General features: G+C 40.3%; 1 protein-coding gene across 1 annotated transcript in view; it reads right to left on the reverse strand.

The window, feature by feature from the left end:
* Positions 1–1012: 1012 nt before the first annotated feature.
* The window catches only part of CAPN2 (calpain 2), a 102511-nt gene continuing 79086 nt past the window's right edge, over positions 1013–24437 (reverse strand). Inside the window, exons 11-21 of the mRNA XM_069062604.1 lie at positions 23910–23921; positions 20323–20534; positions 18047–18083; positions 16504–16569; positions 13028–13085; positions 11096–11160; positions 8618–8686; positions 7005–7083; positions 5290–5406; positions 4957–5015; positions 1013–2347 (exon numbers count right to left, since the gene is read on the reverse strand). Coding sequence (XP_068918705.1) covers positions 2324–2347; positions 4957–5015; positions 5290–5406; positions 7005–7083; positions 8618–8686; positions 11096–11160; positions 13028–13085; positions 16504–16569; positions 18047–18083; positions 20323–20534; positions 23910–23921 — 798 coding nt within the window. The 3' untranslated portion in view covers positions 1013–2323. The remainder of the gene's footprint in view (positions 2348–4956; positions 5016–5289; positions 5407–7004; positions 7084–8617; positions 8687–11095; positions 11161–13027; positions 13086–16503; positions 16570–18046; positions 18084–20322; positions 20535–23909; positions 23922–24437) is intronic.

Raw genomic sequence — 24437 nt, forward strand, 5'->3', positions numbered from 1 at the left:
GCACCATTGTCACTTAGCTGCCTAAACTTAACTAGAGTTTGTTTATGAGGTGAATGATGAAATCCCAGCGTGTTGTTTGGAGGCTACCTTTTAGTGTTCTCATTTTGGACACTTTACATACTTAGTATCATTGATTTAGAAGAATATTTCAGAGATGCACCTGGTCTGCTTTTACCAATGGAGGAAACAGAAGTTCAGAGGCTTGCCCTTTCTCATAGATGATCTTTACATAAGCCATCTGGGAGAGGCAGGACATGAGAGTATGTGGATCTTAAGAAGCCGTGACTTACCCAATCACAAGGGAATTTAATTACTACAAAGACAACTAAAAGCCAGGTCTCCTGACTCCAGAGAAGTGTTCTTTTCACCATACAACACTAGGTAAATGACAATGAAAGGGTACTAGAAAGCTCAGAACATGAAATCATATGTCATTTTGGTGTCTTGTATTCGTTAACTGTCCAAGAAGAGAGATGGAACTTTTTATAGGTTGTTTGAAGTATCCCAAGAGCAGTGACATGTAACTAATGGCACCTAAACAATTTTGGAACAAACTCCTTACTGTAACAATCCTTCATATTGTGGCTCAAATCCTGGCTCCTGTGTATTGCATTAATTAATGCACATTGCATGTCTTATCTTAGTACACGCTATCTTTTCCCTTAACAGCAATGTCAGACTAAGGCTGTTTCTACAATTTTTAATATAGCTTCTAGGTAAAGCAAGGTATGTCTCTTTTCCAAGGAGCCCTCACATCCAAACTTCTTGAGAAGAGAAAAATAAGCTACAGAAATCAGAGCTGCTCTTTATAATTAGATCATTCATCAGTACTGTGTAGTTCAGTGTTGTTTCTTTTGTTCATGCATGGATGTGCAAAGATCATTGTATTGGGTGGCAAGAACAGAGCTAAAACAACCATACATGCTTTTGACCTGTTCCCATTGGTACCCCCTGCTATAATTTCTTTATTCTAATCAATCATACTTATTTGAAAGGAAGAAAAACAGGACAGTTTTCTGTTGTGGTAATATTGCTTATATTTATTGGATGATAAAGTTAGGAAATAATCTGGAAGTATTTCCTGATGAACAGCTATTGGCCTTGCCTGCGCAAACAAGCCAGCTGAATTCTTAAAGTCAATAGTTGCCAAAGTATCAAACCAGCAAGCAACCTGATATGTCCTTTGTATTTGTCAACAATTTAAAAACATGATAGTCTGGCTTTGGTGCATAGTCTTCTGACTGGTCCAGAGCTGCAGTTAATTAGTATAAAATACCTAAATACTTCAGTCTATATGATAATTAAGAAGACCAGATTCTTCTGCTCTAGTACTTCTTAGGGTTAAAGACAATGATTTTCCATTTTCAGGATTGCTTAACCGAAAGGACTTGAAGGATAAGAAGCAAAATCATAGGATTCAGAGCCATTAGTGACATTGCATATCACCCAGGCCAATACCCTCATTTTACAGATGAGGAAACCAAGGCCTAGAAAAATTGACTTGTTCAAGGTCAGTCCTTGGAATTGCCAGGACTTAAACCAGATCCTTTGATTCCAAGGATCCAGTGCCTTTTCCATTACCTATACTGCCTCTTTCTCTTTTCAAATCTTTAAATGTCTTAAGTCAGGTTATTAATTTCATGGGATTTAGAGGAAGGGACTTTTGATGCAATCTCATCCAACCCCTTCGTTTTACAGATATGGAACTGAGACCCAGAGAGTTAAGTGATTTGCCAAGGTGACATTAGGTAGGAAGTAGATATGAATCCAGGTATTCTGACATCAAATCCAGTTCTCTTTCCTTTTTATCACATGGACTTTCTGATGTGTATTATATTTTCCACCTTGTTTAAATGACCTCATTGTCACTTCTGGGATCTCAGCTAAATTTGCAAATGTAAATACTTTATTCACAGTGAGGGGTTGATTTCTTTAAAAATAGCCTCATGTTTGCAGAGGTATTGGGTTTCTTTCTGCATTTTTCTTGACTTAATATTATTACACATATGTAAGTATGTAAAAAAAAAGTATGTCCTATTTAGAAAATTAAAGCTTTCATTGAGGTTGCAAAGAGCTAAACTACACTTTTTGCATATAATGTAATGAGGCTACAGATTTCTTGCTCTGGGGATCCGGAAATTTTGATCTCTCAAATACTTAAGACAGTACTACTTTTTGTCAGTCCTAATCATCAGCTCAAGCAGTTGCTATTCATAAACTCAAGGTGCAGATCAAAATTAGGACATAGTGTTTCTTTTATGGAAGATTAGTCTTCAGGTGACTGTAATTTCTTGAGAAGTCTTCAGTAGGGTTGGTTATTACATCAAAGGACCGAAAAACACAGCCACTGTAAGAGAGGATGGGAAAAAAAAATTTAATGACCCACTTTCAGGTCAGGGTTACATGTTAAACACTTTATAGTATTCTAGTTAGCTTCTAAATAACAGTTGTATATCAGAAAATTGTGTACATAATAGATTTATTTTTGGGCTAAAAGTATATCATTGAATATTTTAGACCACATACCCACTTAAAAGACCTAAATTCTTGGCTTAAGTAAGTCTACACATTATTTAAAACTGGTTATCAATCACTGCCAAGAATCTTCCTGTTTACTTGTCTCTGCCTTGGCCATCCTCCAGTCCTGAAATGGACCTCCTCCCTACTTCTCCATGATTCAGAGAATTCTCTGATTCTCATAAGCTGCAGAGTGAAGCGGGCAGAACTATTACAGTGTCTATCATAGTAACATCAACACTGTAAAAATGAATAATTTTGAAAGACTCAAGGATTCTGATCATGCAGTGACCAACCATGCTTCAGAACAACTGATGCTAAATGGACTGCCTCCTTCCTGGAAGAGAGGGGATAGACTCAAGATGCAGAGAAACCTTTTTTTTTAAATTTGACTAATATTGGGAGTTGGTTTGCTTCTGCACATTTGTTACAAGGCAATTTTTTTTTTGTGGGAGATGAGAAGCTTAAGGAAGGGAAAATAAATGCTTGTTAGTTGAAAAAAGTGCCTTGTATTTGACTACTTTGCATATGCTTGTATTTATTAGTTATATTTAGGCTGTATAGTCAGTTAATAAATATTTACTAAGTGCCTATATTATGCCAGGCACTGTGCTAAGCATATATATTTTTATATATGCTTGTTCCCCCCACCCCTCGGAATGTTGGCTCCTTCCAAGTTGATTTTTTTTGCTATTTTTGTACTTGTATCTCCAGTGCATGGCACATAGTAGACACTTTATAATAAATCCTTGTTGATTGACTTATATAGATCCATGTAGCCTAGCATTTTCACTTGCTTGGGGCTCAAAGAGATCACAAAAAAAGTTTATCTGAAAATAAAGTATCCCCTGAAGGGAGATTCGGATGAGCATTCCTCATACTTGGAAACATTTGAGTGTGGGAAACTGAAGGATGAGGAGGGGAAAGCCACGGTGTGGGACGTTTTCATGACACTTGGGAGAGGCAGGGTGGGAAAGTACTGGGTAGGCAGACAAGTTAACTAAAACAAAATAACAGTGAAAATTGACAGGTAGGGGAAGTTCAGGAGGAATGGGATCCTGATAAATAAGGATGATATGGGTGCAGTTCTCATGCCATGTTTTAAGCTTCAGTTATATGGTGACTATTTTCGATTGCAATCTTTTAAGGGCAGGGGCTGTTTCCTAGGTTTCATGTGGCACCAAGAATGTAAATGTTCAATTATGAGCAGTTTTAAAGTGTGTACTTTGTTGACCAAGTTATTTCCCCATAATACAACAGAAGGGGAGGGGCATATATGTGTGTCCACCTATATGTATGTGTATGTATACACACACACACACACACTAAGCTGTTAAAAGTTGAAACCTTATCCAGCTGTCCAGTGTCCTATGAAAATTGTCAGTCCATTAAATGAGTCACCCCCATCACTCTCCTCTCAAGTGTGAGGATGAAACTACTCTGCCATTCCACCCAGTGCTCCCATCATTTCTGTGAAGAGCAAGCTCCGTTTCCTCAGTCCCTGATGAGAAATCAGAATTGAGTAGTTGTGACAGATTCAAACTGGAGCCAAGGTGTTAATGAGAAAGGACGCAGCTTCAGCTCTCCCTTACTCTTCTTAGCCTTGATAAAATGAAAATGGACAATTGTGTGCTTTGCTTATTGTCAGGCTGATGTAGCAGGCATCCTAGAAAACACATTTAATTTGCATTGCCTATGATTTCAGTGTAGGCCACTGTTGGAGCTTCAGGCACCTAAGTATTGTTCTGTATCTTAAAAACCTGTCTTTTGCTATTTAGCTTTATTCTAGATGGATGAAAGGATGGAGGCGAAGGGAGGGAAAAAAAACCATCAAAAAAACTTGCTTAACATGAAATTTGACCCTAAGGTGCTGTCTTCACAAATGAGAAAGAAGGGAGAAAAATCACAGTAGGAAGAGAAGATGACAGTGAATAATGAGCCAGTATCAGGGACAGGGAGATTGATGGGCAAAAGCAGGAAATGCTCAGAGTTGGAAGGGCTGCATGCTGGGCACAGGTGCTTATTTAAATCAGCCAGTGTCTTCAGAGGTAGCATGTTTTTGAAAATATCATCTGAGGTGGAAGTCAATCTTCTACAAGGCATTCATAATACTGAAAAAAAGAACCATCTACTATATATTAATCAGTATTGCCTTTCTTTACCCACCAAAAAAGACAAAAGCATCCTTTCAGGCTTGGTCTATACTTAAGCTAAAAGCCCTTTGATATACTTCTTGGAATGAGGAACCAATGATTGGTTGTTCCACACCTCTAAATAAAAGTGCACTGTGGAAACTTGGAACCATAATTAAAGCGGTAATTATTTTCGAGGTCCATCCTATTTTGGAGCTTTAAAAGGCAGGTCAAGAAGTCCTGGGTCTCTGTGTCTCCTTCTGAGGAGTGAGATGTTGGTAATAAACCTTGCCAGCTACTGACTTACACTGGTAAGATTGAGTTCTATTGTTCCGGTGTTCTCTGGGTCCAACTGCTTGAATACCTCTGTAAAGGAAGAGGAGAAAAAGGATATGAGTAAAGAGGTTGAAATATGGGTAATTTCCCCTTTGTACCTAGTTCAAAACCACCAAGTCTTAGTGATGATTTTGTTGACAAAGCACCTTTTTTTTTTTTCCTGTGTCTAAATTGAGGAAGGTATGTCGCCCTCATATTACTGGGCAGACATTTGTTTGGCTCAGATGCTTTCATTAACTGAAGGACAGTCTCCTTCTGATGCTAAGAGAACCAAATGGATCTTTCACCCCAAATGCCCACTTACTGAACAGTGTTTCCAGTCGAACTAAGCACCGAACGAAGTTATCAAAGTCAATGATGAGCTCATCATCTGCAAACCGAGCTACGATGACCTGATGGAGCTGATAGGGTAGCTTGAAACCTAAGATTATAACAAACAAGGATTTGTCTTAGGTTTTCTGTAATCTGGTGTTCAGGGGGATCCCACATAATGTTTACTTGGTGGCAGTACATGTGATGTGGTGACAAATGAACGCTGGGGTCTGTGATTTTCTCCTGAATGCAGGGTTATTTTTCCTGGGGGCTTTGGCTCTTTGAAAGCAGTTCCAGTTTTCAGAAGCCATGTCAGCTGCTGTTTCTTTGGTTTCCAAACTGCTTTTCTGGGACTCAGTTCCTTCCTGGTTCTTTGTCCTACTTCCTGTCTGTTTCTTTCGTTTAATTCAAACCTAACTCCTCTGTTCCCATCATTATTCCCATCTCCATAATCTTTCCATGTTCCATATTTTTAGCTATGTTTTAAAAATTCTGTTTCCATAACAGCTTTTTTCATCTTTAGAATCATTCTCATTACTAGATTCTTACAGAACACCTATTCTTTTCTACTTTGAGACCCCGTGTGATCATACATTTTTGCCATGAAATTTTTCCAGTCTCCTTCACTGCATTTGTTTTCTCTCAGTGACAACAGGACTAAAGGCCTAGAGTCAAGAAATTTAGAACTGTAAGCGATGTCAGAGATTACCTAGTATAATCCTTACCTGAAGCCTCACTTCCTTCTACAACATCCCAAGCAAGACTCTAGTAAGAGATCTCCAGTGATAGAGGAGAACGTACTAGTCGTGCTACTTAGGTAGCTGAGTGGGTAGAGCACAAGACTAGGAGTCAGGAAGAACTGAGCTCAAGCCCTGCCAATACACTTAACTAGCTGTGTCACCCTGGGCAAATGCCTCAGTTTCCTCCTCTGTAACATGGATAATAATAATGGGGCTAGTGTAATGATCAAATGACTTAATAAAGTGCTTTCAAAATTTTAAAAAAGCTATATAAATGCTATTATGACTTTAGGAGTCAGCCCATCCTGTTTTGGGGACAGCCTTAATTTTTACAGTGTCCCCTTTTATACTGAGCTGAAATCTGCCTTTCTCTCCTTTCTACCCATTGCTTCTAGTTCTGTCCTCAGACCCAAGCAAAACACACTTAATCTCCCTTCTACATCTTCTCTAGGCTAAACATTCTCAGTTCCTTTAGTTTCCTCACCCACTTCTAGATATATTAGAGCTTATCAAAGTCCTTTCTAAAAATTATGCCTGCCCAGAATGGAACCCACCGTTCCTGCTGTGGTAGAGGGATTCACAGATGAAGCTGGCCTCAGTGACCTCTTAGGTTCTTTCTGTCATTGTGTGGTGTAGTCTGAATAGGTCAGAGTACAGCAGGACTATTACCACCCTGTTCTACATAACCCTAATTGGAGTTGCTCTAAATAACACAGGCCTCTGAATTTTTTAAAATTATCATTTAAAATGGCTTAGACCGCTAGAGTTTTCTCAGAGTTTTAAATTCAGAAAGAGAACTAGGAGGGGGAAGATTCTGTACCAAGTCACATTTTGCCAGTTATTCTTTTGAAAGTGGTGGAAAAAAAGATGTCATGGCTACTTTATTCTGGGGGGCAGTTTATGAGATTTTCATTAAAGGAAGATGATGTGCAGTGATTCTGAAGTGAAAGTTATTGGGATATGTTACCTGCTTCTTCTAATGCTTTACGCATCTCATAGGCATTCATGGTGCCGGATCTATCAACATCCATCTCCTTGTAAATTTTCTGGAACAAGCAAAGTAGACATGAAGGACTTGACTTTTTAAAGCACATTTAATCTTCCATGTAAAGCAGGAAGTTTTTTTTTCCCCTTTAACTTAATACTATCAATAATCTTAGGGGAATCAATTGGTTTTCTGATTTAGTTGTCTGAGAAAAGTGAATTTTGCAGCCATCCACTCCAGCTGGGTCTATGTGTGTTTCCCTCTAAGTATGAAGCTCACTATGTTCTGCTGACCCAAGAAAGTTAAAAATCTTAGGCTTTGGGACCTATGGTTTTTAGTAATCAGATACTCAGTAGTTTTATATTATAATTTGCCACCATTTCTTACTTCACCCTTTCCCCTCCCTCTTCCATCCCCAACCCCTTTCTGGAAAGAACTCTCTGAGTCCCAATTACTTCAAAGTCTTTACTTTATCAAGTCTCAACACAGGTTCTAGCTCCTTTGTGATACCTTCCCTGACTCCCTGGGGAAGAGTTATTTTTGTCTCCTCAGACTTTGCTCACTACTTTGCCTGGACCTTTCTTCACATCCATCACACTCTGTTCCTTATGCATATGTTTAATTCAGATGATAATCTTCCTGACAACAGGGCCCTGCTTCTGGCCCTAGCTCTGTTCTTACACAGAGTAGATCCTTAATAGCTCGTTGAACTAAACTGGCCATTCTTTATCAACCAGTCAGGAGGTCATTTGACAACAGTGCATTATCGCTGAGCCAAATTATGCTAACTCTCTTCTCTCTGCAAGTTCTAAATGCCAAATTGGCAAAATATTGAGCAGTCATTTCAGGGTGCATTGCTTTTTAAATTTCGGGTTTATTTGTATGACATTGACAATCTCTACTAGGTACAAACTTTTTTTTAATACATAATAAATTTAACATATTCCCAAACTGTGCTGCTCATCTATTTCTTCCTGAACTTCCTTCTGCATTTTTAAAATGTTTCATTGATGTTCTTTTCCCCCTCCCTCTCTAAGACTGAACTGCAGAGAAAGGACTGACCTTCACTGGTAGAGGGAGTTTCATCACTTGGGAATACCCTGTACCTGATGATATCACTATTGTTAAACTCTCCTTTCTATAACTACTACCCCACCCCCAAAACAACCAAGTAGCATCAAGTAAAGCAAATTGGGTGGCATTTCTGAATTGCTTCTAAATGTTTATGTTCATAGTAGAGGTCCACGAATGAAGCACAGAAAAGACTTAACCAAGAAAATTTCTGATATTTTTGTGACTATGATCATAGTGGTCAATTCTGTCCTCCTCCCAGCCTTTTCCCTACTATAGGGGAAATCAAGCCATAAGACAATGCTCTGACCTCCCCCCCAAAAAAGTGCTTTGTTTTCTAAAATTATGTATGCACAGAGATACATATGTGCCCCCAATTTTTCCTTTCAATATAAATATAATTTTTAAAAAAGTTTATAAAATGCATGCTCCCAAATTTTAAAGCATTAAACCATCTCACTGAGAGTATCCTTATGTAGTGGAGCGATCTCCCAACTTCCCACCCACTGTACCTGGAATCATACCTGGTATTTTTGTATTTTTGACCAGAGAAGGTAGAACTCCTTGAGGCCAAGTTTGCCACTCCCATCAGCCTGCCTTTTGTTCAGGAAAGATCTTTGTACAATGTGAAATTTTTTTCCTTAAGGAGACTGGGTTGCCCTTCTGATGTTACCATCCCTTCTACCACTCAGTGATGTGCTGATGTTTTACCATGGATTTTTCTTGATGTCCTGTGCTAGGCCTTTCGTAAAGGGATTTACCAGCCAATGAGCAATGGGTGTTCTGCAATGGGACTTTGTATAAGTTGGGGAAATTTCTTCTTCTCACTAGCCATTAGAGACCATGAAGAAAAGTGGCCAAGGTGCTACTTTTCCTTGGCTTAACCAAGTGCCAGGTAAAAGTCTGGTAGAAGTGAATGTGGGAAATAAACTAGAAATAATTATAGCAGGAGGAACTCTATCATCCAGAAACTTTTTGAAAAGGAAACATTTAGACCACAGGATCAATGGGTTCACTTTTGAAAAAAGTTGGCTTAGGGGATATTTTGTCAGGGTTATTAGGCTGGTAGCTAAGAGGAATGCTATCAATATAATTTACTTAGATTTAAACAAAGCTTTTGACAAAATATATCATGCTAGTCTTGTGTACAAGAGAGAAATGTGGGCTAGATCAACACTTCTTACTGTGGGTCTTGACTCCCAAAAAGTGATTAAAAATCAAAAACATAATCCCAGTTACTTCTGGCAGTGCTTGCCTGTGTTGTATCACACAACTTCACGTCAGCCTTGCCTCTGAACACAAAGCATATGCACTTTGTACTGTGCATCCTGTCATGCCATGCAATGCAAAGAAGCCCTAAACTAGACAATAGTTATAGGTAGATGGATTCAAAACCTTGTTGACTATTAAGATCCCAAGAGTAGGCATTCACGATTTGACAGCAACAACTTGAATACTGGTCTTTCCAGAGCTGCCATAGGGGATCTGTCCTTGGTACTGTACCATTTAATATTTTAACAGTAACTTGCCCTCAGCAGAGAGGGCATGCTTATCAAATCTGGAGATGTTATAAATCTGGGAGGAAAGACAGGAACCAAAAAGATCTTGACAATCTAGAATGCCAGGTCAAATCCAAGAAGATGGAATTTAACAGGAGTTAGTGTAAGATTAAAAAAAACTAACTTCATAAGTATAAGCTAGTAAAGGCATGTTTAGGCAGCCTTTCATTGGTAGAAGATCTAGGGATTTTAATGGATTGTGAGGTCAAAAAATGTTTACTGCATCAGATTGACTAAATTAACAATTTGATATGGTGACCTTAAGATTTAATTCAATCTTAGGTTCCATTAAGAGAGGGACTGCCAGGGCAGCTAGGTGGCACAATGAGTAAGGAGGACCCGAGTTTGGTTCTGGCCTCAGACACTTAACACAAAAAAAATAGCCATGTAACCTTGGGCAAGTTACTTAACCCCAATTGCCCTCCAAAAAAAAAAAGGCAAAAAAAAGGGACTGCCTCCAGGTCTTGGGAGATATTAGTCCCTATGTACTTTGCTCTGGGTAGACCAAAACAGTTCTACATTTTAAGAAAGACATTATTAAGACTGTCCAGAGAATGACAAGCAGGATGGCAAAGGGCATATGGGAACTGGTTAAAAAGAACTGGGGATGTTTAGCTCTGAATCTGTTAGAGGACCTTTGGGGGAGGCCAACATGATATTAGTCTTTAAGTATTTGAAGGGCTGTCCTATGGAAGAGGGATTAGACTCATTCTGCTTGGCCAGAGAAGGCAGAGTGAGAAGCAAGGGGTGGAAAAGAGTGCAGGCTAGATTTAGGCTGTTTCCTAACAATCAGAGCTATTCCGATGTGGAATGGACTGCCTAAAGAGATAGTAGGTTCCCTCTCCATAGAGGACTTCAAGCAAAGGCTGGATGGCCACTAGTCAGGTCTGCCATACAGGGAATTTTTGTTCAGGTTTGGGTTAGCTCTGATAGTTTCCTGAGATTCAGTAAATAGTAGAAACACAAACACTCAGGAAACAGTCTGAATAAAATGCAAGATGGACACATGGGAATGGTTTGGATAACCCATGTGTCCTTAGAGGGAGTGGACATGCTTTTTTTTTCTTCCTGATCCCATATGTCTCTTGTTGAGGTGATATCTCTCCAAAGAGAAGCCATGTCTGCCCATGATTGAGGCAGGGGACCCAGGTCTTACTTCTCAGACATGCTGGAGAGCCTGCAGCATCTCTAATCACCTTTCAAATTCCACTCTCCTTTCCCCTCCCCACTCCTTTCTAGAAGTGGTGTTGCTTATTGCCTTCTTGATTTTTTCGTTTTTTTAATTTTAACATTAGGAGTTAACTAATTTCTTTCATGACCTCTCCACACCCAAGCTCACAGATAAACATCCAGTCTCAGTGATTTTATGCCATTTCTTCAGCCACAAGGCAGCATCTGTACAAATCCCTGGTTTTGAGTTTCCTAGAACATGTTTAAGGATACATCCAGCATGTCAACCATGATCTTGCAAGTCTCGATGCTGAAGCCATCCGACTTGATATCTGGACCTAGAGGACACAGAAGGAGCATATTTGGTATTTTGAGTATGAACTCCTGGAGGGCAAATGAGTGTACTACAGGACCCTGCTTTGTTCTGTATGGTGTCTAGCAAAGGCCAAGGGGAAAGATGCACTAAATAATTTTTTTAAATAAAGGAATAAGAAGTAGTTAGACTATTTATATGGTATTAAGGCCCAGAGAGTGACCTTTGTGGATGTGAGATATGGGTGGGAGGGAGCAGAGATGTGTTTTCAATTAGGCTATGCCCTCAAAAATAAGGAAATAGCTAGGCTAGAAACCAACCAATACTAATAAAAATAGTTGAAATTTTTGAATAGTACTTATTAGCTGTGTGACACTGGATAAGTCTCTTAATTGGTCTGTGTCTCAGTTTTCTCATCTGTAAAGGGAGGGAGTTAGATTTGATAATCTCAGTAGTCTCTTTCAGCTCAACCTCTATGACATGATTCTAGTAAAGCATGACTCTATGCATTCCATGTAGGACTGTCTAAAAAAAAACCACAGGAAAGTGCATTTTCCTTCTGGTTTTTTTATTAAGATAAAAAAACACAAAAAGTCTCCAAATAAGTGTATTCACCATGCTGAGAACATATGCAGTTTTCTCAGGCAGAGAGTTTCCTTGGAGCTGCCATTTTGGTTACGTATGACCTTAGAAATAGGGGACCTTGATATGGGCCTATTTATAGTCTGAGTATGGCTTTTCCAGAGCCTCATTTCTAGGGAAATGTGTTAGGTCTTTAAAGGGCTACATGGATGGGAGAGAGAGAGTGTGTGAAAGTATGTGTGTGTATGTATGTGTAGGCTGGAAGGTGGTAGCATAAAGAGGGGATGGGCCCATGGCCAGGACCTTGGCGTCACCAGTCAGGACGGGGAAGAGTATGCTGAGCTTGACACATGTGGGGTAATTAATACTCTGTAGCAGAAAGGAGGTTTCCCCCCCCCTTCATTCCCCTTTTGTCCATCCATCTGTGAATTAACAATGAGGCTCTTGGTCTTCACGGACCCGTGATCACCACACATCTGAGACACTACCATGACCTCACTGTGCCTGGTGGCCTTTGGGTAAACACCACCTCATTTCCCATATGGCAGGGAAGCCTTGTTGAGTTGGCTTCACCACTGCTTGAGATTGTGTGTGTCTGGATCTGGGGACATCTAAACTTTAGCCATGTTAAAGTCATTTTAAACCTTCCTCCCTACCATACATGGGTGTTCCTAGTTGGGCTGTGTAAGCTGTAAGTCTTACATTTCTTTAGTTCATATGGGACCAGATGAACCTTTTATCTCTTTGCTTTTATGGGATCCTTGAAACTGATATAGAGGCAGCTAGGTGGTTCAGTGGATAGAGTGCTGAGTCTGGAGTCAGGAAGACCTGAGTTCATATATGACCTCAGACATTTTATAGCTGTGTGACCCTGGGCAAGTCATTTAACTTCTATTTGTCTTAATCCACTGGAGAAGAAAATGGCAAACCATTCCAGTATCTCTGCCAGGAAAATCCCACGGACAGTATGGTCCACAGGGTCTATAGCTATCTATCAAATGATCATGTATGAAATGGAGATTTATAAAAAATCCTTTGGCCACCAGCATTTGTATCATATAATCAATTTTCCTTTTCCCTCTGGCCCATCAGTGGATTCTCTCTTTTTTAGTAATTTCCTTTTTAAATAGAGCTTTGAATTACTGACCAGGGCTTCTGGCAGGCACCAGGAGTTATCTCAGCTTTTTATTCTACCAAGAGAGGGCTGCCACCAATAATAATGTAGACCGGGGGGGGGGGTGTTACTCTACTTTTCCCTTATACCCCTAAAGGAGAAGAATAGGGTTGGGGGAACTGGAAGAGATACTTACGTTTTGCTAGAACTCTTCTCAAGATAGTCTGCAGCTCAAAGGCAGAAATCTCTGCATCCTATGGAAACATACAATACACAAAAACATATGACACATGTCAGTTTCTACCCAAAATCAGAGTAATCACAGGGCTGAAACCCAGCTATAGAAAGAAGAAAAAATGAGAGACTCAACCAGATACTGCAAGAAGCATCATCTGACCTTGATGCCAGGCACCCAGACAACATCTCACTTTCCTGAATGTTTGGTTCTTAATGAAGGTGCAGTGTGAGATGGTTCTGGTACAGGAGGGCTTTGGCAAACAGCACAAGGAACCGAACAGTCCCAATCAGGATTTAGTCAGTCAAGCTTTTCCTGATCACTTCTAGCTCAAATGCTGGTTTTGTTAGTTTTGCTGATTGATTCCCACTCCCCCCCTCATTTTACTCTCTTGCTCGCACACCTAAAGTACCAGCTTTACCGTTAACTGGACCAAGTTCAAATTTCTCATTAGTGTCTTCAATGTCCTTGTCTACCCTTTTCATTCCCATTCATTGCTCTTCACTAAGGATTCTCTCCCTCTGTCCAGGGCTGCTGCCTCTCATGTCTTGTCTATTCCCATTTCTATGCCCACTTGGCACATCCTTCTCATTCTTTTGGAATGAATCCCTCTTCTTTTAAAACACTGCTCAGCATGCTTAATATGGAAATATGTCTTGCATGACTTCACATGTATAATGGATATCATATTATTTGCCTTCTCGACAGGTGGGGGAGGGACTGGAAGAAAGAAAAGAATCTGGGACTCAAAATTTTAAAAACTGAATGCTAAAAATAAATTTTAAAACAACACTGTTCAGTGGGGAGACTTCTAGGAACTGAGGCAGAATGAAGTAAGCAGAACAAGGAAAACAATATGTCTAAGGACTACTGTAATGTAAATAGATCAGAAAACAAAATGCTCTGTTTCACTATAATGACCAAGTTTGTTTCCAATGAAGAGTTGAAAAAAATGTACCTCCTTTGCAGAAGTGGGAGGGTTGTGGAAAACTGTCTAGAGTGTAAGAAATGATTGATGTGCAGGTTTTGCTGAATTGTCTGCTCTCTCTCTCTCTCCTCTCTCTCTCTCTCTCTCCCTCTCCCTCTCTTTCTTCCTCCCTCTCTCATCCATCCCTCCCTCCCTTCTTTCCTCCCTCATCCATCCCTCCTTCCCCTCTGCCCCCTTCTTTTTTTAATGAAGAATAGCTAGCTGCATAAAGGATGGGGTATCACAGGTATCATATATTTGAAAATGGTGATATAAAAGCAAAATATATCAATAAAGTTTTTTTTAAAAGGAAATAAAACTCACTAAGAATTGCTTATATTTGCATAGCTGCTTTAAAGTTTTCAACGCAATTTTTCTCTTTTTTTTTCTTTTTGCTTTTTGGAAGGCAATTCGGGTTAAGTAACTTGCCCAAGGTTACACAGATAGTATTTTTGTGTGGGTGTTAAGTGTCTGAGGTCGGAACTGAACTCGGGTCCTCCTGACTCCGGGACTGATGTCACCTAGCTGCCCCCAAAGCAATTTTTTCCACACACTCCTATAATATTATCCCAGTTTTCTTGGGAAATCTGATGATAAAAAACATTAAGTGCTTTAATTACAATCTCTGCTAATGAATATTTGAATAGAGACTCAAATCCTGTTTCTTTTGAGGATACCAACACCTATCTAAGTAACCCAAGTTCATAACTTAGGAGTTATAGCCTTTATTATTATATCGTTTTTACTCTTCTCTGGACCTCCCCGCCAACGCTGCCACATCCAATCAGGTGCTAAACGTTATCTGTTCTACCTCTGCAACATCTCTTACGTATGATCTGTCCTCTTTACTCACACCACAACCCACAACCGCCCTAATTTAGGCCCATATCTCTTCTTATCTGGACTTTGGCCTTATAATCTTTCTCTCTGCCTTCAGTCCTCTGCTATCCAGTCTATCTTTTAAGTAGCCACCAAATTGTACATCTGACTGCATGTCACTGCCCTGGGGCTCAAAAAGCTTCAGTTGCCCCCAGTTATTTTTAGGACCAAATATAAATTTTTCTGTTTGGTTCAAAGCCATTCACATTTGGACTCCAGTCTGCTCCTCCAGATTACCCATTATTTCTGTTCATATGCTCTAAGTTCCAGTCAAATTAGGCTTGTTTAAAAAGAAAAAAAAAATATATATATACATACACACATGTAAAAAAAACATGTTGTTTCTCACCTCTGTCTTTGCACAGGCCTTCTGTTCCCATGGACTGGCTAGAGTACTTTTTTTCCTCATCTCTGCCTCTGGGAGCCAAGGGCTCCCTTCAAGGTTCAGATCAAGACACCTTCCCTGATTTCCTTAGTTGTTAATGTCCCCCTCCCCTCAGACTTTACTTTGTGTATATGTAGAATGTATACATACATATACGTGTATATGTTGTTGTATGGTCCTTCAGTTGTGTCTGACTGACTCTTCATGACCCCATTTAGGTTTTCTTGGCAGAGATACTAGAGTGGTCTGGCATTTCCTTCTTCAGCTTATTTTTTTACAGATGAGGAAACTGAGGCAAACAGAGCTAAATGACTTGCCCAGGATCATCCTGCTAGTAAGTGTCTGAAGCCAGATTTGAACTCAGAAAGAGAAGTCCTCCTGATTCCAGGGCTGGTATTTTATCGACTGCACCACCTCACTGCCCATGTATATGTATGATACACACAGGTGTGTATATAAATATATGTGTGTATTTTCATCTACATATTCACAGCTCTATATATTTATTCATCTGTGAACATGCTATAATCCCTCTACCCTCATTGGAATATTAATTCCTTAAGAGCAAGAACTACCTCATCTTTCCATTTTTATTCAGCTCCTAGCACAGCAGCTGGTTCATAATGAATGCTTGTTCATCAGCAGTGCACAGTTAATGTTCTCTGCACTTTGCATGCCTATTCCACTAATAGATAACTTTAAGTTGTTATAAAATTCTCCCTTATGTTGCTTTACAGACAGGCAGTTAGGTGGTGCTTGTGGATAGAGCACCAGACCTGGAGTCTGCAAATTCAGAGTTCAAATCCTACCTCAGACAAGTACTAGCTATGTGACCCTGGGCAAGTCACTTAACTGCTGCCTGCTTTAGTTTCCTCATCTCTACAATGGGGATAATAAGAGCACCTACCTCTCATGATTGTTGTAAGGATCAAATGAGATAATATTTATAAAGTACAAACCTTAAATAAATGCTAGTTATTTTCATTTTTAAAAATTTCCTTATGTAATCTACCTGCCAGTAACTTCTACCTATTAGCCCTAATCTGTTCTTCTGTTTTGTTTTTTTCCCATGTGTATTTACTTTCCTCACCATAGTATAAGCTCTTTGAGGATCAGTTGTAATTTCTCTTTGTAACATCCTCCTGGTGCCTAACATTGCTTTCCATGTAGGGGGCACTCAATATATACTGGGTGCTGACCACTTACCTCCCCTGCCAGCTGAGCAAACAGTTTCCTGAAATTGTCGTCAATGCCATCTTCATCAACTTCATTCTTGAGGCAGTGGAGAAAAAGAAGAACAATGTGATAGCTTACTGAAGATAATCTATCTTCTAAGAAACAAAGAAAGGTGGGGGGGGGAAGATGGGGGGGAGCCCTTTCCTCATCAACCAAGTCCTGCCCATTCCAAGCACCTACATTCTCTGCCTGTGGATCATGAGCAATGGTTCTAATAATTACCCTTGACAAAATTTCAGGATTATTCCTGTTGTTTTGGTTTAGTCCAGCCAAGAATTGAAAGAAGCCTGCCTGGGGCTTTTTAACTGAATGCGGGGATATAATTGGATCAAAAGAGAAAGAATATAAACTCCCTGGGAAGAAGCTATATCATAATTTCTCACAACATGTACCATGACTACTACATATTCCTAAAATAACCATTTAAGATCAATTCTGCTAAGCAAAGTGATAAATAGCTTAGAATTTCCCTGGGCTGCTTGAAAAGGATTTTGTTAATGGGCGGTGACTACCACCCTTGGGGACCAGCGTATCCAGGCCTCCTCCAGTCCCTCATTATTCTAAACATATGACAACCACCGTGCTGCCCTAACAGATTGGAAGTGAATAAATACCTAGCCAGCACAGGCTTTTAGCAGCACTGCTGTGGATAATCCTCAAACTATGTCCTTTAGATTAGAAAAGCAGGCTGGATGTGGAGTCTTTGGACCTGCTTTCAAATCCATTTAGACTATCTGGGCCTCAGCTTTCTCATCTATAAAATGGATGGGTTGAACTCAGTGGCTTCTGAAGTCCTTTTCAGCTCTAAGTCTATGTTCTTAAAGCCCATTTGTGGGGATTGTCCTTCCTTAACTCTGAAACTGATCATTTATAAAAAAATTATGCTAAAGCATGTGTCTGTTTAATCAAATTCTTGCTGTGTTTATCATAGGGTCACAATCAGAGGGCTGGAAGAGTCTTAGGGATCATTAAGTCCAAGGGCTTCCACAATAATTGGATCATGGAACACATTGGGAATTGAAACATGTTGATGAAACTCAACCAATTACACTCCAGGTCCAGTTGTGGGGTACAGACTACCCCTGAGATGGTGGAAATTTCAGAGGGAAAAAGCAGACGATTTTTGCCATGAAGTAATGCCTTAGGATCTATACGTAGTTTCATGCGTCTATTTTAGAGAGGAATAGGGGACTAGAATCCACATTTCTTCATGGGATTCCCACCCAAAATGCCTGAAATCCTAAGGGTCTCTGGGACACAGTTCGGGAAACACTAGCCCAAACGAGGACTCGGCTCCCTAGCTTTCTAGATGAGAATGCTAAGGTCCGGAGAAGAAAAAAGGATTTGCCCAAGATTAGAGATCCAGGGTAAAGGCAGCTTGAGAGTAATGTATAGTGAGTGAGCTGGCCTCTGAGCCAGGAGGACCATCTGTAACTTGCTGGGCTTGGAGGACCCTCCCCACTCTCCATCCTGGATCCCAGAACAGTGAAGGGAGTAGAATCATCATAAATACCTCATCCATATCGGCCTCAATTTCATCATCCACAACTCTGTAAATAGAAAGGAATTATCTATTAGTGGGTGGGAAGTTAAGATGGGGAAGGAGGTGTTTCAGCACTCTTGCTGAAACCAAAATGCGAAACTTGAAACTTATCTCACTTCAAACCTCCCCTTCCTCCCCAAAAAAACTGACTAAAGAGCCTTGGTGTGTGATAACACTTCTTCAGAAATCAAGGGTGAAAAAAGTCAAAGGAAGAAGCCAAGGCCAAAAGGACCTTTAGAAAGTGGGGCTTTTTTTTTAAGGGAGGAGTGGTTCTGTATTGAAGGATGGGTCAGTATCCAAGGTTTGGTTAGGAACTCCCAATAGCTCAGCCATAGCACCCGCCTTCAAGTGCAAGCTTTTCAGTCTCCTTTTTAATACCAATTCCCTATAGTAATGTCTCTTCATTTTGCATGACATGCTATAAAATTATCACCTACTAGCTGTGGCTCACTTGAAGAGGAAGAAACAAATGCCTTGGGGCTGTGACTAACTTTAATTATTTCAATCCTTTTCAAAGATCCATAATTTCATCAAATGTGCAAATCAAAACCCCTCCTTACTTTGACTGACAGTTTAGTGAGTTACTGTGGCCAAAAAAAAAAAAAAAGAGAGAGATCCTCTCTTGGTGTCTGTGGGCAAATTGCTCCACTTCTTGGTGTCCCCAGGCGACAATAAATTATTGAAGAGTTGTCCCTTGACATCAGTGGATCATCACATTATAGGCTGAGAGGTGGAAGAAGCCTCAGAAACCAATTCCTTCATTCTACAGATTCCTCAGAGGCCCAGGGAGAGTAAATTAGTTGCCCATATTCCTATGATACTAAGTGTCAAAATTATTATTTGAAACCAGATCCTCTTGACTCCATAGTACCATATTGCCTCCTAGAGAGTAAACTCTTGGAGGTATTTTACACACTGGGAGTTCCCCACAATAATGAAATCGTGAGTGAATATGTTTTTATATATAAAACAAATACAATAAATATAAATATATGTAGACATAATATCAAGTTGTATATAATAGATTTTCATTTCATGTGCAATCATTTTTTTAAAATTATACTGTTACAGAAATGCTTGTTTTATCCCATAAGTTAAAAATTTTAAAAAAGTAAATACAAGGTCTTTTTTTTTTTGTGGGGAGGGACAGGGAGTGATGCTGTGGCAGAAAAAGAAAGTTCTTATATAAAAAGCTAGTGTTTGAATTAAGCTTTGAAAGGACTCAGGGATTCTAGGAGGTTGAGTTAAGGAGAGAGTGCCTTGCAGGCATGAGGGTGTCAGCCAGGGAAAAGGTCTAGTGGTAAGAAACAGAGGGTCATTAGTGAGGAACAGCAAGGCTAGTTTGGCTGAACCAAATAGTATTAAAAGGGAGTAAGGCATAAGAATGCCAGAAAACTGGACTAGGCTGTTAAGTTCCTCCAATTAATCCATCAACAAGCATTCAGAGAGCTGGATGGAGCCAGGGTGCAGAATGAGATATATATTTTTTGGACATGACCAATAAGGGAATTTTTTTTTTTTGCTGGACTATGTATATTTTTTACAAGGGTTATGTTTTTATTACTTTTTCAGTGGAATGAGGAAGTGGGTGGGAGAGAAAATAGATTTTGGCTAATAAAAAATAAAATTTAATTTAAAAGCTGAAACACTTATTAAGCATCTTCTATTTGCCAGTGGACCTAGACTTATCTGTCTTCTTATCTATACAGATGCAGAGACCCAGTCCCAGACACACAACAAAAGCTCAATAAAGGGTTATTGACTGAAACACTCAATAAAGGGTTATTGACTGAACACTCCCCATCAGATAGAAGGAACCTTAGGGGCCCAATAAGTTGGTTCTTGAGTGTCATCAATGTAGCTAACAAATAACTGTGAGTATCCTCCAACCAATAGGTAAAGAAGCAGCTGGGAGATGGAGAAGGAAGAGGGAGAAAGGAGGAAAGTAGAGAGAAGACAATGGAAGAATGGGGTAGGTGAGGGAGTGAAAAAAGGCCAAAAGACCAAGGGAAGAAAGGACACCCTCTGACTCTATTTGACTGCTTACAAGTTACTTAAGCCTGACCAAGAAGGCACATCTGCTCATTGCTAAAGCTGGAAGGGTATAGCCTCTGGGGGAAAGAGGGCCCTTCTGGCCTGTACCTGGACAGAAAAAGGAAAGGAAATGGGGGCGGGGGTTCTTGCCAATCCTCTGTTCTCTCCCTCCCTGGTATCCATTTGCCCCACTCTCTGAATTTCCAACATACTGAGAGTCAGTTTTTGTCTCCGAAAAGACTCGTAGGCAGAAATCTCCGTTCTTGTGGGGTTCAAAAGTGGAAGGCACGATGACATATTCTCCAGCAGGCAACTTGAAGCGGTTCAGCACTTCCCGGAGATTGATGAAGGTATCTGACCTCTCCCTTGCTCTGGTTGTCAGAAAGAAGTTTTTGGTGAGGTGAAGGTTGGTTCGACCAGAATACTGATGGGAAAACATAAGTGAGTGAGAGAAAACAGAGTGAGAGAAAACCAGAGCATCCACTGTCCCCCAGACCTAGGGTGCTAGTCCTCATTTCTACCTCCTTACTTCCCTGGCTTCCTTCAAGACAACTCAAATCCCACCTTCTACAAGAGGTTTCCCTTGATAACCCTCTCCACTACCCACCACCTGCCTATGGCTAGTGCCTTGTTTCTGAGATTACTGTCCATTTCCACTGTATATATCTTATCTGTACATGGTAAATTGCATGTTGTGTCTCCCATTTGACCATAAGTTCCTTAAAGGCAGGGGCCATATTTTAGCATTCCTTTGTATCCCAGGTGTTTGGCACAGTACCTGGTATATAATAAGTATTTAACAAATGCTTGTTGACTGACTGTGTTAGTGGTGGTGGTGTTTCAGTCACGCCCAACTCTCTGTGATCACATTTGGAGTTTTCTTGGCAAAGACACTGGAGTGGTTTGCTATTTCCTTCTCCAGCTCATTTTACAGATGAAAAAACTGAGGTAAATAGGGTTAAGTGACTTGCCCAGGGTCACATAGCTAACAAGTATTCAAGGCTCGATCTGAACTCTGGAAAATGAGTCTTCTTGATTCCAAGCTCACTGCTCCAAATAAATGTAACATTCAACTCATCTAAGCTACACAATGACTTCGCTGACAGTTCCCTGTTAAGATAATACTACCTACTACTGAAGAAATTTATTGGGGTTTGGGAGGGGAAAATACTGCTAGACTTGGAATCAGAAGACTAGGTTCAATGTATGACCTGTCCATGTCACTTTAAACTGTTCTTGGCTTCAGTGTCGTCATCTGTCAAATGAGGGGTTTGGACTAGACGACCTTGGAGGTTCCTTCCCACTGCAGCTCTCCTGGGAGTCCTTTGTACTCCCCCAACATTGGTGGCACACTCACCACCCCATCCTTTCTTGGAGATCACCCTTAGCCTTCTCTGTGTTTATCTCGTCTGCCTAATTAAACTCTGAATGCACAGTGCTGGGATTCTATCAAGTTCTGTACACTGCATGGTTGCCAAAGCAATGTTAGCACTCAGCCGGCATGAACAAACTGCAAACACAGAATCAGGGAGCAGGAGGAGGGTATGAGAAGCCACTCGTGTTTCTCTACAGTACTGTATCTACTCACAGGCCAGCTAGTCTGACTGAGAACAAGGGCCAGAATTCACCCCTGGCTTGGACAAAGAGCTAGAGTGCATCTCATTCTCCTTGCTATGATGCCATTACCCCCTCTACCATGGGCTGCTTGGGGTGACCTCTTGTGTCTTTACATATATTCGGCTTTTTAAGGGACATCATCATATAGTCAGTTCCACGATCACATGCCATGTATGTGTTGCTAAAAATCACTTCACTATGTGAAATTGCACTATCAAAACCATAAAGCTTATGGGGAAAATGAGGTCAGTGCATATCAAGAAAAGATAGGAACCTTAAAAAAATGGTAGTTTTATACATGTTAAATGGTTAAGAAATAATTAAACACTACAATAAATACTGGCTGCATTTGCTGCTTTGGCTCCCACAGGCCTTGCGCAGGCAAAGTTGAGAGGGAATCCTCAGGGAAAGTGGGGGGAAGGGTGGCCAGGGGCCTTGGCCATAGTGGAAAGTGGGCCTGTCAGAGGGCATGGGTGGAGACCAGACCTCTTCCACCCATAATTCCAACTACACCAAGGCATTTTACCTCGAAAAAGACCTGAAGTTTGCTTATGGAGATGAGCTTTAGAAGCTTGGTTGCTTGTGAGTTCCTGTGAAGTGGTATCATTTTCTACATTCTCCATCTTTTTCTTGGATAAAATCGTGCATAAGCAAATGTGAAAGTTGTGTTATGCTCATACTGTTCCTTGATATATCAATCAAGCTGGAACAAATTTGAGTTTTCGAAATAAGTGGTCGAGCAGAACTGGCTTACTATTTGTTTCACTGAATCCCAGTATTGATGAGATTCACAATGACTTTTTTTTTCCTTCGTGCTAAGCGAAGCTGGAATCTTAGCAATCAGTCAAACAAGCAAGCATTTATTAAGCACCAGTCTATGTGCTAGGCACTGGAGCTACAAAGACAAAAATATAAAATAGTCCCTGCTCATAATTTTATAATTTTAGAACTGGAAGAAACTTTAGCAAAGAGCAGGGGTTCTTAACATCTTTTGGGTCACTGGACCCTTTAGCAGTCTCTAAAGCTTATGGACCCCTTCTCAAAATAATGTTTTTAAATGCATAAAATAAAATATGTAGGATTATAAAGAAAACTAATTATATTAAATATAGCTATAAATATTTTAAAAATTTTAAATAAAAAATTATTAATTTTTGTTGTTATTTTAGGGTTAAGTGACTTGCCCAAGGTCACACGGCTAGTAAGTGTTAGGTGTCTGAGGTTGGCTTTGAACTCAGGTCCTCCTGACTCCAGGGCTGGTGCTGTATTCACTGCGCCACCCAGCTGCCCCCTAAATTATTTTTAAATAGTAAAAAAATTTGCAGACACCCTTGAAATCTATTCATAGGTTCCTTGGGGGTCCATGGATCCCAGGTCAAGAACCCCTGGTCTAGATGGTCAGTTAGTCCATCCCTTTTATTTTGTATACAAGGAAACTTGGACCCTGAAGACTGCAGGCAATCCTAGGCCACAAGCTGGGTACCTACCCTAGAAGTCACCCATCCAGGGGCCCAGAAGAGCTATGTGATTCTAACAATTGCCCTCTACTGTGTATTCAGTAGAGCTATAACTAACATTTCTGGTGCCCAAGGCAAGTAACATGAAAGGTGCCCTAAGACAAACTTTTTGAGACAAATTCATTTGGGGAAAGACAGATCTCAGGTCTCAGGACAAAAAGATTCTAAGTAAGGAAGAAAGTGCAGGACACTGCCCTTCAAGAAGTGGAGAGAAAGAGAATGAAGACCCAGGGAACAGGAAGAATCAGAGAGAAACTCACTTGGGTTATGACCTCAGTGGGGAGGAATTCTACCTGCCCCATTTGGTAGCTTCTTATTAAAGTTAATTGTTTAATTAGGTGCTAAGCTCTGTTATGTCCATATACAAGTACTGCTAATAGCCCTCTAAATGTTAGCACCCTAGGGCAAAGCCCCAGTCATATCACTCTAGTAACAGCTCTGATGTTCATCATTGGAGAGTGCATCTAGATACATGTGACACTTAAACTCAGGAAGTACTCGGGTCTTGGTAGCCTCACTAGAGAGAGAGTATAGATGAAAATGGGTCCTTGAAATTCAGCATCAGTGCCCAGTCTTCATATAACTTCTCTTGAGAGATACAGAAGCCCAGGCCTCTTGGCTGAACTTGATTCCCAGAATCAAAGGACAAAATATATCAGACATACCTCCTCAGGAACCTGTAAGAGAGACACGAGAGAGAACACTCAAAGTCAGGGAAAGCGGACACTCCGTTAACTGTGATGGCGTCTTATGCCCTTCTTTTCCCTGAGAATTTCAAAGAATGGTAATAGGGGCTGACATTTATTCAATGCTTTAAGACTGATAAAACACTTAACATATATTATCTCATTTGATCCCTCACAATATCCCCATCAAGTAAGTGCTATGGGTACAATTAATCCTGTGGTTGAGAAGTTAAATGTCCTGCAGAGCATTGCACAACCAGCAAATGTCTTAGGCAGGATTCAAACCCAGTTCCTCGTGACTCCTACTATATCAGAGTGTGGACCATGTTAACTTGAATGATCCCAACATCTCCCGCCTGGATTCTGGGAACTCAAAGCACTTATGGATCCGTTCCCCATGCCTTTGATGATGGAGAGCCCCCATTTAAACTGAGGCTCTGCGATATTCAGTGTCTTATGTGAGGTCAAGGTGAAGTTCACAGCAGAGCCAAGGTCCTCTAATTCCTA

The sequence above is a fragment of the Petaurus breviceps genome, unplaced genomic scaffold (genome assembly GCF_028583685.1).
Source record: "Petaurus breviceps papuanus isolate PSGF00001 unplaced genomic scaffold, PetGlider_PUasm1.0 90466, whole genome shotgun sequence".
Classification (NCBI taxonomy): domain Eukaryota; kingdom Metazoa; phylum Chordata; class Mammalia; order Diprotodontia; family Petauridae; genus Petaurus; species Petaurus breviceps.